The sequence below is a fragment of the Pyrus communis genome, chromosome 5, assembly GCF_041283825.1.
Source record: "Pyrus communis isolate YQ-2024b chromosome 5, ASM4128382v1, whole genome shotgun sequence".
NCBI lineage: Eukaryota > Viridiplantae > Streptophyta > Magnoliopsida > Rosales > Rosaceae > Pyrus > Pyrus communis.
Window position 1 is genome coordinate 16,159,838 of NC_142569.1, and position 13,041 is coordinate 16,172,878.

Sequence of the window (13,041 nt, forward strand, 5' to 3'; positions counted from 1 at the left end):
TAGACAAAGCACTAAGCACTTTTAGCCCTTCTAGACCATCTCCAACCTTTAAGTTCAAACTTAAAAAATTTTAACCCAGAAACAATTTTTCTCCTCCAATCTTTGTGGGTTAAATTTTTAGCACGAAATTATTAAAAGATGAATTTAGGATAGTTTTTTTTTTCTTAAAGTAACTTTTTTAAAAGAAAAAAAAATATGTAGACTATCCTAATTTAATTTTACGAACATTTTAACTTAAAAATATTTAGATTCCGATAAGTATTGAAAAATACTAAACCGATACCATGAAACTTGTGAAACACTATGAAAGAATAAGAAACACATAAAAGACTTTTTTTTTTTTTAATACTTTAGTTGTTAGATTTAAAGTTTGATCGTCAGATCATTTTTTTACCGTTGGATTTGATCATATTAGACCTTAGCCGTTAGATTCAATGAATTTATAAATATAAAAAGAAAAAATGTACACATATATGACGACCCAGCCCCACTAATCCAGGGAAATCTTAGGCTAATTTGCCCCAGAAATGACTTTTGGATTAAAACTCATATTTGCCCCAAGGTTGGAGCAAGTTGGAGTAAGTTTAGAACTTAAATTTTGAGTTTTATTCCAAGTGTTGGAGTAGATCTAAGGGCAAGCATGAATTTTAATTTTTTTAGGTCTTTTTTTCTCTCAATAGGGCAATAATATCCTAAGCTCCCTCTAATCTATAGAGGTTCGAACTTGAATGTAAGAAAGCGTACACACTACCAACCAACTGGTCTAATCCACATCTGCAGCGAGACTTTCTTATAATGGGGGAAGAAAACCAACCACCTCGTATTGATTTGGTGAGATAGTGACTACTAATACTCATTTTATTTCAGATTTAAATGAACCGAACTTGGGCGTGCTCGCATGTCTAAATACACAAGACACAGGAAATATTTAATAAAAAGCAAAAATGACAGATTACAAAATAAATAATAGGGGTCTTGAAACAAAGCAAATATATACTACTGAAAGGGCTTTTTAGATCCTAGATGGCCTCGACTGGGTCCGAAACTTTCACTTGGGGAGGGAAAAAGCATAATCAAACCACCACTGGGTGACCAACTAACAAATGAGAAACGAAAATACAAAGTGCTACAAGATCTCTAAACGTGCTCATTGAAATAAGATCTGGACTAGCCAAGACCTTTCAGGGACTTGAACCGACCGCAACCTTTATTATATATGCCGGGGAAGAAGAGATGCAAACCTAGGCAGGCAGAGGATCAATAAACGAATTGCAGAGCTCATTGATGGCTAAATAGGCTGAAGAACTTCGACAAACGGGGATCTCTGAACTCCATCAATTAGCTGCATCTCTGCTGTAGAACAGGTCAAGGGTCTTTGCAGGTATACGGTGGAGAAGCTCACGGGGGAAGATTCGCAGCAACGTCCATGCCAAATCGAGGGACTGGAAGATGTTACGGGTGTCATAGGCTCCTTGGGACACAAACTTCTTCTCAAATTTGTCCAAGAACTCCAGGTATAGCTGTGTTTCATTCAAAAGAAAAATCACATCAATTTCTTCCGGAGGGTGATTGCTAATAAACAGAAAGCATTCTTAATAAGAATATGGGTAATATTACCAAGTCCTCCGAAGAAAGTGCTTCTTCTCCGACCACAGCTTTCATTGCCTGGACATCCTTCCCAATAGCATAATTTGCATATAACTGAAAGTCAAACATTGCATGAGAGGGAAAGATTAGAAGGCGTTAAGTGAAGACAGATTAAAATAGATACTACCAGGAAATCCCAAACAAACCTGATTTGATACATCAGAATGATCCCGGCGAGTCATGCCTTCACCAATAGCACTCTGCAATTATAGCCAACAATTTTATTTTAACTCCCATTATTGTAGGAGGATGAAAACGCTCTCTATCTTTAGAGTTGACATCGATGTATCATTACCTTCATCAGACGAGATAGTGATGGGAGGACATTGATTGGTGGGTATATCTGCACAGGTTAAAGAACTTAATAGTTAGTTCAGTTCATTTATAATCTCCACATATCTGATCATTACCACCTCTTTGGACTTTTACCAAACATAGAGATCCAACTTTCTAAATGCATCATTAATTACCTTGATTTAGTATCAAGCTAAATCATAGTTTTTTTAATGGACTGATACAGCAGCAACCGCAACAACAATTTCATCAAATTAAACCTTGATGAAAGAAGTCGTAAGGCCATGGGAATACAAACAATAAAACCATGGTAAATTCCCTGGAATTAAACCATGCCGCATGTTGTATTGTGATTTGCACGCTGAATGCATGGCCATGAGCAGACGCTCAAGACCTTGTTTCTTAAGGTAATACAATAATAGACCCACCCTCAGATCATAACACTGAATAATCCAATGAAACATGATAAAATTTTAGTTACCTGTCTGTTGTGGAGCTGCCTGTCAATGTATATCTGTCCCTCGGTAATATATCCAGTAAGATCTGGAGTGGGGTGGGTAATATCTGGGCAGATAAAGAAATTAAAGATTGAGTTAAGGAATATCACTTGGATGCATGATATGAGACCATCAACGTGTAAAAAGAAGCAAGCATTACCATCATTTGGCATAGTTAAAATCGGAATTTGGGTAATAGAGCCTTTTCGCCCTTCAATTCTTCCAGCACGCTCATAGATTTGTGCCAGATCAGTATACATGTACCCAGGGTATCCACGCCTTCCCGGCACTTCCTCTCGAGCAGCAGACACCTGCAGTAGCAATCAGCAGTTTGTGTCATGGAAATTAATATAAGAACGAAGATGAAATGAGGCACGTAATTTGTGAATTCATAATTAGAAACTTTTTCATGTTACCTCACGAAGAGCATCAGCATAAGAACTCATATCAGTGAGAATGACAAGAACATGCTTCCCACATTCATATGCCAAATATTCTGCAGTAGTAAGAGCAATACGAGGAGTAATAATGCGTTCAATTGTGGGGTCATTTGCCTGTAGAAGAAAATGGCAGAAAACACATTTAGGCTAAATAGAAATCTCATGAGATATTTGAAAAGAAAAAAAAGTCACAAACATATCATGAAACACTTCATATGTTCACTTCATAATATACCAGATTCAGAAAAAGGGTCACTCTCTCCATTGAACCATTTTCCTCAAAATCACGCTTAAAGAACTGTGCAGTCTCCATATTTACTCCCATAGCTGCAAACACAATGGCAAAGTTGTCGTCTTCTACGTCCTGTAATTTCACCAAGGAGGTTAGTCACATGAATGCTAGAAGACAATGATAATTTGTGATAAATCAAGAACCTATCCATGTACAATAATCCATTAACTTCACAAGGAGCCTATTACTGTTATTTATTTTCTCGCTGTTGCTTTTTTTTGTTTGCAATTACTCTTTTTCAAATTTCTGTGAAAATTCAAAGTTTAAAAACATAAAGAGGCCCAAATCAAAATTTTCAGTGAAGGGCTCAAACTATTTCGAGCGAGCTGAGCAGGCTTTTTGGTACTTACTCATTTAACTAGGAGTTCCAATGTACTAGTATCATCAAGATTACTATCTTATCAAATGACTAAATGTAAATGAATTTCATTTTGAAATCAAAGATGAAAAAATAATTTACACATGCACTTAAGACTGTCGGACATGAAAATAGTAGATATATGTGATCTCTGCTGGCTAACAAAAAAATATTTAGCATAAAGTATACCCCAGCGTCAAGAAGACTCTCAGATTTCTCCAACCGCTTGACCAACCCGGCCTGGCGACATATCTGAGCAGCTATTTCATTATGAGGAAGACCAGCAGCAGAGAAAAGGGGGATTTTTTGTCCTCTAGCAATGGAGTTCATGACATCAATAGTAGAAATTCCAGTCTGAATCATTTCTTCAGGATATGTTCTCTCACTCGGATTAATAGAACTCCCTGGAGACGACAAACAATAGATTGACACACATGTTAATGCAAAGAAACTTGGAGCAGAACTTATTATCATTGAAACAAATAACACACCAGATATGTCTAGGTAAGCCTCAGGCAAAATAGGGGGGCCATTATCAATGGGCTTCCCAGAGCCATTAAAGATGCGCCCAAGCATGTCAAGTGAGACTGGAGTTTTCAAAACCTGACAAATATGCAAGGGGGAAGGTCAAAACAGCATAACTAGTTCTACGGTTCATGTCAGAACATATATTTATTCTTGATTCCGCAAACAATGAAGGAAGAATATAATTAGAGGGTTTAATACCTCTCCTGTGAATTGCACAGTAGTGTACTTGTTGTCAATTCCAGATGTTCCTTCGAAAACCTGGCAGCATATAAATTGATTGTGTAAACAGTAATAAACATAACCACATTGCAGAAAACCTAATGATGCTATTATTTAAAAAGGATAAGACAATCAAAACAGCTGCTGTCCCAGAAGATGCCCACAAACCCCCCAAAATTAAAATTCTCAAAATTATGCACCAGTGCCAGGATGATAAGAAGGGGCAAAACCACAAGAAACCAATAATCATTGCTACACAGCAGTCACCTGTACAATAGCTTTCTCTCCATCAACTTCCAGGACTTGACCACGTCGAGTTGTTCCATCTCCCAAACGAATGTTAACAATCTCTTGAAACTTAGGTCCCTGGGGCAGTTTAAGAGTACATATTAGTTTTTGATTCTGAAGAGGACAAATTCCTCGTTGAGAAAGCTTAAAAACATTTTAAATGAGTAAGAGAGCGGATAACCTACCTTAACTTTTTCAAGGATAACCAGAGGTCCGGCCACACCAGACACAGTTCTGTATTCTGCAATGTCAATGTAAGGTGAAAATGTCAAACTTGACACCATTAATGTAAGTCTAACACTCCATAAAACAATCATCGCAATGCTAAGACTTTCTAACAGGACATATTTGAAGAGTTTGAAATCTGACTCATATTGATTCCATTACGACTAATGGGTTTTGACCAAAAACTGCATGCCCACTACAGCTATTACCTCATCAAATTACTTCACCCTGTCTACCACAAAAGTATGAAGTAAACCAGTCCAAGACTTACCCATTCCGACCTCTAGGTTTCCCTCGTCCATGTCATGATTGTTTTGTGAAACAGCCATTTGCAATCTTCATGAAAAAAGAAAAATTATCAACAATTATGAACAAAAATCAATAGAAGTAATCCAAATCAACTGCGAATTCTGAAACCAAATCTGTATGACAACTAAGACCACTTCCTAAAGTTAAATTTCCAATTAGTCGAACCAAATGAGTGAAGATTTAGATCATATCAATACGACTGTGCTTCATTATCACTAATGGCACGCAGGTTAATGAGAACAGAAAATCTTAAAAAAAAAAAAAAAAAATTCTCGGTCTTTTACTTTCTGTTTGGCTGCTGGGAAAATGATGTCACACTAAATATAATCAAACACAATAAATCACTGAATTGCATTAATCCAACATGTCCAAATACTTAACAAAGTTCAGGTAACTGTACGGTAGAGTTTCTCCGAATCAAAACAACGAAAACTATAATCTTTGACTTCATTACCATCAATTTTCTCAGCAACCAAACAAGCCTCAAAATTGATTAAAAGCAACTAACGATAAACAAAAACAAAGCCAATTGCTGATTCCAATACTTGGTTAAAAATAACCAAATTTGGATCTGCAACAACAATTCGATGAACGCGGTCTTCAATCACGTGAAGTTCGCGCCTTTTGGAGTCGACGATCAGACGGTTAAAGTCAAATTGAATCAAGTAAACTGCGATCAAGCGGCTGATAATTGCGTACGGATCTGAAAGCGTACCTACTTTTCGATCTGGAGCGCGAGGAGCCAAGCGGAAGAGAGAGAGCGAGTGGAGCAGAAAGGAGGAGGAGGAAGACGAATTAGAAAGAGTGAGATCTGAATATCTGATGGACTAGAAAAATAAATAAATTGGAAATTCTGTGATACATAAATAATGGAAAGGGATACTCTCCGATCCTTCTTCCAAATTCATCAAAATTTGATCCAACGAAATTATAAATTTAAAATTATTTAATTGCAAATTTAAATAAAATTGTATTTTTTATTTTTGATGAGCGGTAATAATGGGAATAATGTGAAAGACAACAAAAAGACTGACACAAGTGTCCAACAAGATTGGGCATCCATCCTCTCTATCAGTTCCGCCACGTGGGTGATTTGGACAGCTGGTTGGGGCCCACTGCAGCTTCCTAATTTGGACAGGATATTGATACTTTTCCTACTTTTCATTTGAAATGGTTAAATATAATTTTATCCAAAATTATAAACTTGTAAAAAGTTATTTTTAAATAAATAATATCAAGTTATACTCGTATATAATCTCTAATAGAAGATATTGATTGGTTCACTTTTACCAGTATCATAATAGGAAGGTATAAGTTTGTGAGCTAAAGAAATGTTTGAGACATAGAATTGGGTTAGATCAGTTTGTTGATGACAAATATGGATTAGGTCAGTTAGTTAGAGCATTGTGTATATTATATACAAAATGTAATAAACACATCACTTATGTGTGCGATCATTGATTCATTTATGAACTCTTATGCATCAACAGCCAGAAATCTCTCACTCGCATTTCTACGATTGTCTATAATATTTCTTAGGAGCCATTAGACTGTTTGGATGCCATTGAGTTCATACAATGCATGATTCTACGAACTACATCTCAGTTAGAGGTGGAAGATGCCTCAGCTTACACATATTTACACACATGGATCAACTCTATCTAAGGACAAATCGTTTTGCATATATGAATTTGAAATTTTATGTAGTTGGTCAAGACATTGTACCCATTCTCTTGCACTTAAGCATCAATCCACCTATCTTTAAATTAGAGTAATTTAGAATAAAAGAAATTAGGTTCTTATTCTTGAATTTTCTATTTTATTGATTGAATCTTATTCTTTTTTCATTTATGTTCAACATCCTTTGATTTTTATTCGCATCAAGAGTCGAACTTGGGATAACAAATCCAAGTTGTGCTTTGCTGCAGTGGATTTCCCTAACATATTCAGTTAATATTATTAGAAACATTGCATTTGGCATATTTATATTTATGTTTAAATTTTGTATCATATAATTCTATTTTAATTTGTACCCTTTTTTATATTGCAATCATTTTTGTAATTATTAACAATTTTCTTTCTAATTTTAATTTGTACTAATATTTAATTTCTTTTTGTGCCATATTTTAAACTTTTAATGTATCCATGATTTTTTTTAAAATCTTTTTCATAAATTTTTTTACCGCTTTGTTATATGTGGATTGAACCAATGTTTAATATAAAAAAATACTCATTTTTCAAACGTAAAATTTATTCAGTTTTTTTTTTACCTATCATATACCCATGTTTTATAATAAAATGTAAGCCTTTTATATTTGAAACGTACCCATATTTAAAAACAAAATTAAAATATTTTATTTTGAAAAAAGTAGAAAAATCTGATCAAATGTCATGCAATTCAAATTTAAGAAAAAAAAATTAAAAATCTTTGTTTGGTATTACTCTTTGAATGAATTTGGGGAGGAATTATTATTTAGTTATTAAATTTCTTAACTAATACTAAAATTTAACATTTTCTCCTTCAATGAAAGTATTCAAATTAATAAAGTTTCAGTACTAAATTTTGGTCGAAAAGGGACCGAAACCAAAATTTGCCTTTAAAATAATACACCTTGGTAAAAGGATCGTGCGGAAACCACTTCCCCAAAGACTCATCATTTAATGAAATACAAATGGGTTCTAAGCTTATATGAGATTAAGACATACGAAGCTAGTGTTGATCGATGCCTTGACAGGGGGATGAGTTTTGGTCAATAAATCAATTCAAATACTCAGCATTTGGTGATAAAAGGTCCAGAATTATAAGATTTATTCATTTAATGGTAGGATTCAAGAATAATACATGGGGATTAAACTGCAGCAAACAATCAAATCAGACAAGCTCATTGGAGGAAGTAACTGGACAACGGAAGCTGTGCTGTGATCTCCTTAAAGCTTCTGTTTAGGCTGCGAAGTGCTTGAATGTGCGGTTCATCTTCCTCTACGGGTATTATTTTCGCAAAACTTCCTTCTTCGAGATAGTCTACTGCGCGATTTGCAGCTTCAAGTCCTGTCACGTAAGATTTCTCCTGTTCAGGAATGCAGCAAAGCATATGTCTTCAGTCTTTTTGTTTATGTTTATCTTGATCCAGGAAGATGGGAATGATATGATTGAGTCTAACCTGTGAACATGAACCATGTCGGGTTATAATCCAGTCTCCGGCCATGAACAAGTTCGGGAAAGATGTAGCCCCACGCATCGTGTCCTTATATGAACCTATTACGAGAGGACACAACAGCGAAGAAAGATGATGCATTCCAGTGATCACTGATAACGACAAATATACAGCTGCGGTCTGCTCTGATTTGAAGGATCATGGAAAAATCTTTGATTTCCCAACTGAGTTCTCATGTAGTTTATGTAAAGTAGACTTTATTGCAATTTACTTGCCTATACGAAAATGTGTACACAATCGTACCTAAACAATTGAATACCTATAACAAGATGGCATAAGGGATAGGTCATGACATGAAAACTCTTACCGGGAAAGAAGTGAGTTAATGACTTCGGAAATCTGCCAATCTTCTTGTTTGTCACAGTAACATTCTTGAAGTCTTTAATGTACTTTGACAGGTAGGATACTGCTCGAGAGACTATTTGCTCATCTTTCAGTGGCAACAACTCGTTGGCGTGATACTACTTGAGAGACATTTGGAACAAAGAAAGGATAAGATTTTACCTCTAAAGCAGACTGAGAATAATCACAAGATGAGAGGCAAAAAAAATTAGGAACATAGATACTCACAAAATCAGCTTGTAACACTGTTACCGAACTATCTTTATGATCGTCATGGATTGCATTCAAATCAAAGAAAGTCCAACCAAATGAATTGTCAAATCCGGAGCATGCATTACATGCATTTGGAATGTTAACCTGGTTAGGTGTGAAGTTTACGAAAAGAATCAGATCTGTCAAATAGTAACGGAAAAATACCATTTTACTAGCTTTGTTTACGGAAAGCTAAGTCAGACTGCCAACAAATAAGGTAGGTACTAGATTTTGTATTAAAATAAAAAACGAAAGCAAAGGAGAAATCAGAGCTCAGAAGTGATCACAAAAACTTCATAAAACTTTCATGCTAATAATAAAGAGGAGAATAAATGTATACATCAAAAAGCAGTTAAGATAAGAAGCTGTGTTAAAGACTTTCGCTGCACTCACCTTCCTATCAAGCCAAAGCTTAACGGAGAGTACATCAATGCTAGCCAAGTTCAAGACTTTGAGAAACTCCTCCCTTGTACACAACACTGCACTATACAGAACTCAAGTACTGCCAATTAAGGTAGAATAGCAGGTCTAGGGTTAATTGAAGCTCTACGATGCATTTTGCAGTTTTAAACAATAATATATCTCGAAAAAAGTTATCATGTGAGCTGTAGTTTGAGTGTAGTTGTAACATTATCCCTGCAATACTAATCTATGGTTTCCTAACCAAATCCAAAGGAATGCATTTCGAATCAATGTTCTAAAAAACTGCCTAGGCGGTGGTGACCCGAGGTGTTTTCTTGCAAATCAGTTGGAAAAATCGGTTGGGCTCTAGGCGGCTAGGAGGGTTTGTTTTTTTTTTTTTTTTTTTTTTTTTTTTTAAATTAAAAAAAAAAAATCCTATCTACATTACTATATTTCCTTATTTTCCTCCTATTTTGCATTTTATGTGGTTTTAAATTGTGAACTTATTGTACATGTGTCATCCTATAATACTCATCACTATGGTTCTATGGCATATATGTTTAATGTGTTTTTAAATTTTGGACTTATTGGATACTCTTTTTGCATTTTATTATTCTTTTATTATCTTATCCATGAATTTCATACTAGTTTAATTTTTTGTAAGTGTCAATATGCACTTATTTACAAGAAATTTACCTAAATCCACCTAGGTGCCCGCATACCCTGCCTAGCCACCTAGGCGCTAGGCTAGCCTGCCGCCCGACTAGCGCCTAGCGTCTTTTAGAACCTTGTTTCGAATAAACATTGGATAGAAGAGAGAATAATTTAAACATCATGATATTCGTAAGATACCTGTTTTCAATAATTTTTTGGAGTGTGGATATTCCAACAGCTAAGACAATTGCATCAGCATTATAAACTTCTCCATCGCAAACCACTTCTGAAATAGAACCAGTTTCCTCATTAAGCACAAAGTCTGTTAATTGCGTACCCTTCTCGAATTTGCAACCTTTATTCGTCAAAGACTCCATCCACGGCTTGAAAATCTTTTCTCTACTTGTTCCACGACACCAAACAAGATCAAAATCTTTCTGCACCCATTAATAAATTACGATTTAATTAGATAACAAAAAATGACAGAATCAAAAGATAATGCTCAACAGTGAGAAACGAATGCAAAAAACCCCTATTACTCTAGAAAAGTAACTAAACGTATCAAACCTGGTGAGCAAAGATGTAGGATAGTAAACCAAGAGTTGCGGCAGCACTACATTGTTCAGCCGGTGCAGAAAGACCCACTTGAAGCAATGGTGATAAGATATTCCGATAAAGGCTTTCCGCACATCCAAACTGCTTAAAAAGCTCCCTTGCAGTAACTACCAGTGAAACCTCTTACTTAGACTTAGCTTTGAGTGTTTTCAGTGCACGTAAAAAATAACTATCCGAATAATGGAACCCATAGTTTGTGATATAGAGGGCCTACTTGCATCATATTTTCTCCAGGCTGTATCTGTGTTGTCAAAATCGATCACTGTAAAGAAAATGCAGAGATAAATTCATCAGTGCAGGAATTGTAAGATGTGTAGGACTACCTTCAACAATTTCTTCCAACAGCTTCTCTCATATATACAATTGTTTAGGACTTCCTACTAGCTCCTCCGACAGATAAATGTTTGCTGATTAAGCATTAAACTTTTTAAATTTAGATCTTAGATTTTAGTATGAGACATACCTGCAGCTGTTAAGGGAAGTGAAGTTAATCTATCAACCAATGGCAGCTGAGCAAACTGCAAACAATGCAAACTCTATTGATTAACAGTATGCTGCTAAACTTTTTCACCGTAACAAGGAATGAATCAATGATACATAAGGTTGCAACCGTCAAGCCAAATATACCTGTGTATAGTATAAGGTTCCAAATGGTGCTGGCAATTGAGGAAGGTCCTGAAATACCGGAAACTCAACCTGTAGAACATTACTCCCTCCGTTAACACATTTCAAAACTTCCAACTCAATCTCAAGTTTTAAAACAATAACAAGAAACCAATCACCTAGCATTGCTCAAACTCTAAAAACGTAAACAGTTTATAGATTAACTTACCTCCAACCCTTCTGCTGAATATTGTGCAAACTTTGTCCAGTTCGTAAAGGGTTTGATACCCAGCTCATCAACAAGGTTAAAAATATTCCGGTAAGTATACCAATAACCTACAAAACACAGCAGAATTCAAATGCCGACATCATTTATCAGAATTCAATTCAACAATCCCTACGTTGAGCTTCTCAAAAATCAAAAGGGGTATCTGCCAAATTAAGATTCGAAAAGAAACCCAGTTTCCAAAATCCATTATAAAAAACAAAAGATTGCTTCTTTTACCGCGGATACCAACTTCATCAAGTACGCCGAAGTCACTACCTCGTTCGATAACAGTAACATCAAAACCCTGCAAATGAAATACCAAGATACGGTATATTTCAGAGATATCCTCACTTATCATCTTATCACCTACTAGCCCAAACATATGTGCAGTTTTATCATAAAAGGCATCGGTGCAATTACTAGTAGTAGAACCATTCATCATATATTGTATCTTATGCGTGGATTGAGGTGGGAATGATTCTCACATTCTTCCACAAACATAGAGAGATAGAAAGAGAGACCTGGTTGCAGAGGTGGTGAGCAGCGCCGAGGCCAGCCCAGCCAGAGCCAACAACGACAACCTTCTTCTTTTCCTTGTCGTTTGGGCCCCCAATTGCAGCGTGGGCTTGCCCAGAAGAAGCTCTGCAACGGAACCCAGTTCGGCTTCTGGGAGAGAAGCAGGGTGAAGTCCGTGAGGAGGTCGGTGGCGGGAATGTCAGAGTCAGCCTCCAACAGGCAGCCAACGACATCGTTCGAGTTTCCAGTACGGCGCACTTTCAAAGGCTACCGAGTACCCACGCTTCGAGTAACTAACGTGCAGAAGAGATATCCAGGAGGGATGTGTGGCGCCAAGAGCCGGTTAATTTGGGCGGACCCCACAAGCGATACATGCGAAAATGAATAGTAGTAATGAAAAGGTAATTAGATTAGATTAGGCTTTGAAAAAAAAAATTAGATTAGTATTTTTTTCATTTAAAAAAAAATTTAAGGTCCTCGAATTGTAAGATTAAGGTTTGGTTTGATATTGAGATGATTCTGAAAAAAGTTGGTATAAAAAAAAAGCTAGAAGCTGTTTTTGTGTTTGGTAAACAATCAGCTTCAGCTTTTTTTTTCACAGTTTTGGATGAAAAAAGCCAAAAACAAGAAGCTGCAAAACCCAGCTTTGAAAAACCGGCTTTTTTTTCACATCTTTTTTACATAAAAGTTTACCAAATACTATAATAGTATAATACTGTTTTTTTCTTCTTTTTTTTTCAAAAGCACTTTTACAAAAAAAAGTTTACCAAACATTCTGCTGCTTATTCTCACATCACAGCATAAGCAGTTTTTTTCAAAACACGGCAATACCAAACCAGTCCTAAGTCCGATCTCAGCTTTTGCCTCACTTATCCAAGGGATTCCTCCGATATTCCAGTAAAATGCTCATTAAGGCATAAGTTCTAGTATCACAAATGTTTCTTTATAGGACCGCCCACGAATTTGATCAATTACTCTTTTCGCTCATTACAGTACTGTAGAATTATCAGAAAGATAGGTCATAGGTCCACTTCCAACAACGCCGATATTATCCCCAACTTGTTAATTATCACTGTA

General features: G+C 35.9%; 2 protein-coding genes across 5 annotated transcripts; both read right to left on the bottom strand.

Annotated features, from left to right (window-relative positions):
• Positions 1 to 840: 840 nt before the first annotated feature.
• Positions 841 to 6,144, bottom strand: LOC137724432 (V-type proton ATPase subunit B2). 2 transcript variants are annotated; one of them, XM_068463173.2, is made up of 15 exons: positions 5,813 to 6,144; positions 5,060 to 5,124; positions 4,749 to 4,804; positions 4,543 to 4,641; positions 4,255 to 4,314; positions 4,020 to 4,131; positions 3,718 to 3,932; positions 3,114 to 3,242; positions 2,855 to 2,992; positions 2,599 to 2,749; positions 2,423 to 2,505; positions 1,943 to 1,990; positions 1,794 to 1,847; positions 1,618 to 1,701; positions 841 to 1,520 (listed from the first exon to the last, which is right to left on the bottom strand). In XM_068463173.2, exons 2-15 carry the CDS (start codon positions 5,115 to 5,117, stop codon positions 1,335 to 1,337), a joined length of 1,473 nt encoding a protein of 490 aa, XP_068319274.2. In that variant the 5' UTR covers positions 5,118 to 5,124; positions 5,813 to 6,144; the 3' UTR covers positions 841 to 1,334. The 2 variants fall into 2 exon arrangements, with proteins under 2 accessions (XP_068319274.2, XP_068319275.2); XM_068463174.2 differs by having other exon boundaries at positions 5,817 to 6,134.
• Positions 6,145 to 7,874: 1,730 nt separating this feature from the next.
• Positions 7,875 to 12,268, bottom strand: LOC137726119 (uncharacterized). 3 transcript variants are annotated; one of them, XM_088694601.1, is made up of 13 exons: positions 11,970 to 12,267; positions 11,686 to 11,752; positions 11,410 to 11,516; positions 11,205 to 11,273; positions 11,041 to 11,095; positions 10,792 to 10,839; positions 10,530 to 10,684; positions 10,161 to 10,399; positions 9,300 to 9,390; positions 8,883 to 9,011; positions 8,620 to 8,773; positions 8,259 to 8,353; positions 7,875 to 8,146 (listed from the first exon to the last, which is right to left on the bottom strand). In XM_088694601.1, the coding sequence occupies exons 1-13, from the start codon at positions 12,195 to 12,197 to the stop codon at positions 8,120 to 8,122; spliced, it is 1,464 nt and encodes a 487-aa protein (XP_088550727.1). In that variant the 5' UTR covers positions 12,198 to 12,267; the 3' UTR covers positions 7,875 to 8,119. The 3 variants fall into 3 exon arrangements, with proteins under 3 accessions (XP_088550727.1, XP_068321091.2, XP_068321092.2); XM_068464990.2 differs by having other exon boundaries at positions 7,875 to 8,165; positions 11,970 to 12,266; XM_068464991.2 differs by lacking the exon at positions 8,259 to 8,353 and having other exon boundaries at positions 7,875 to 8,258; positions 11,970 to 12,268.
• Positions 12,269 to 13,041: the final 773 nt, after the last annotated feature.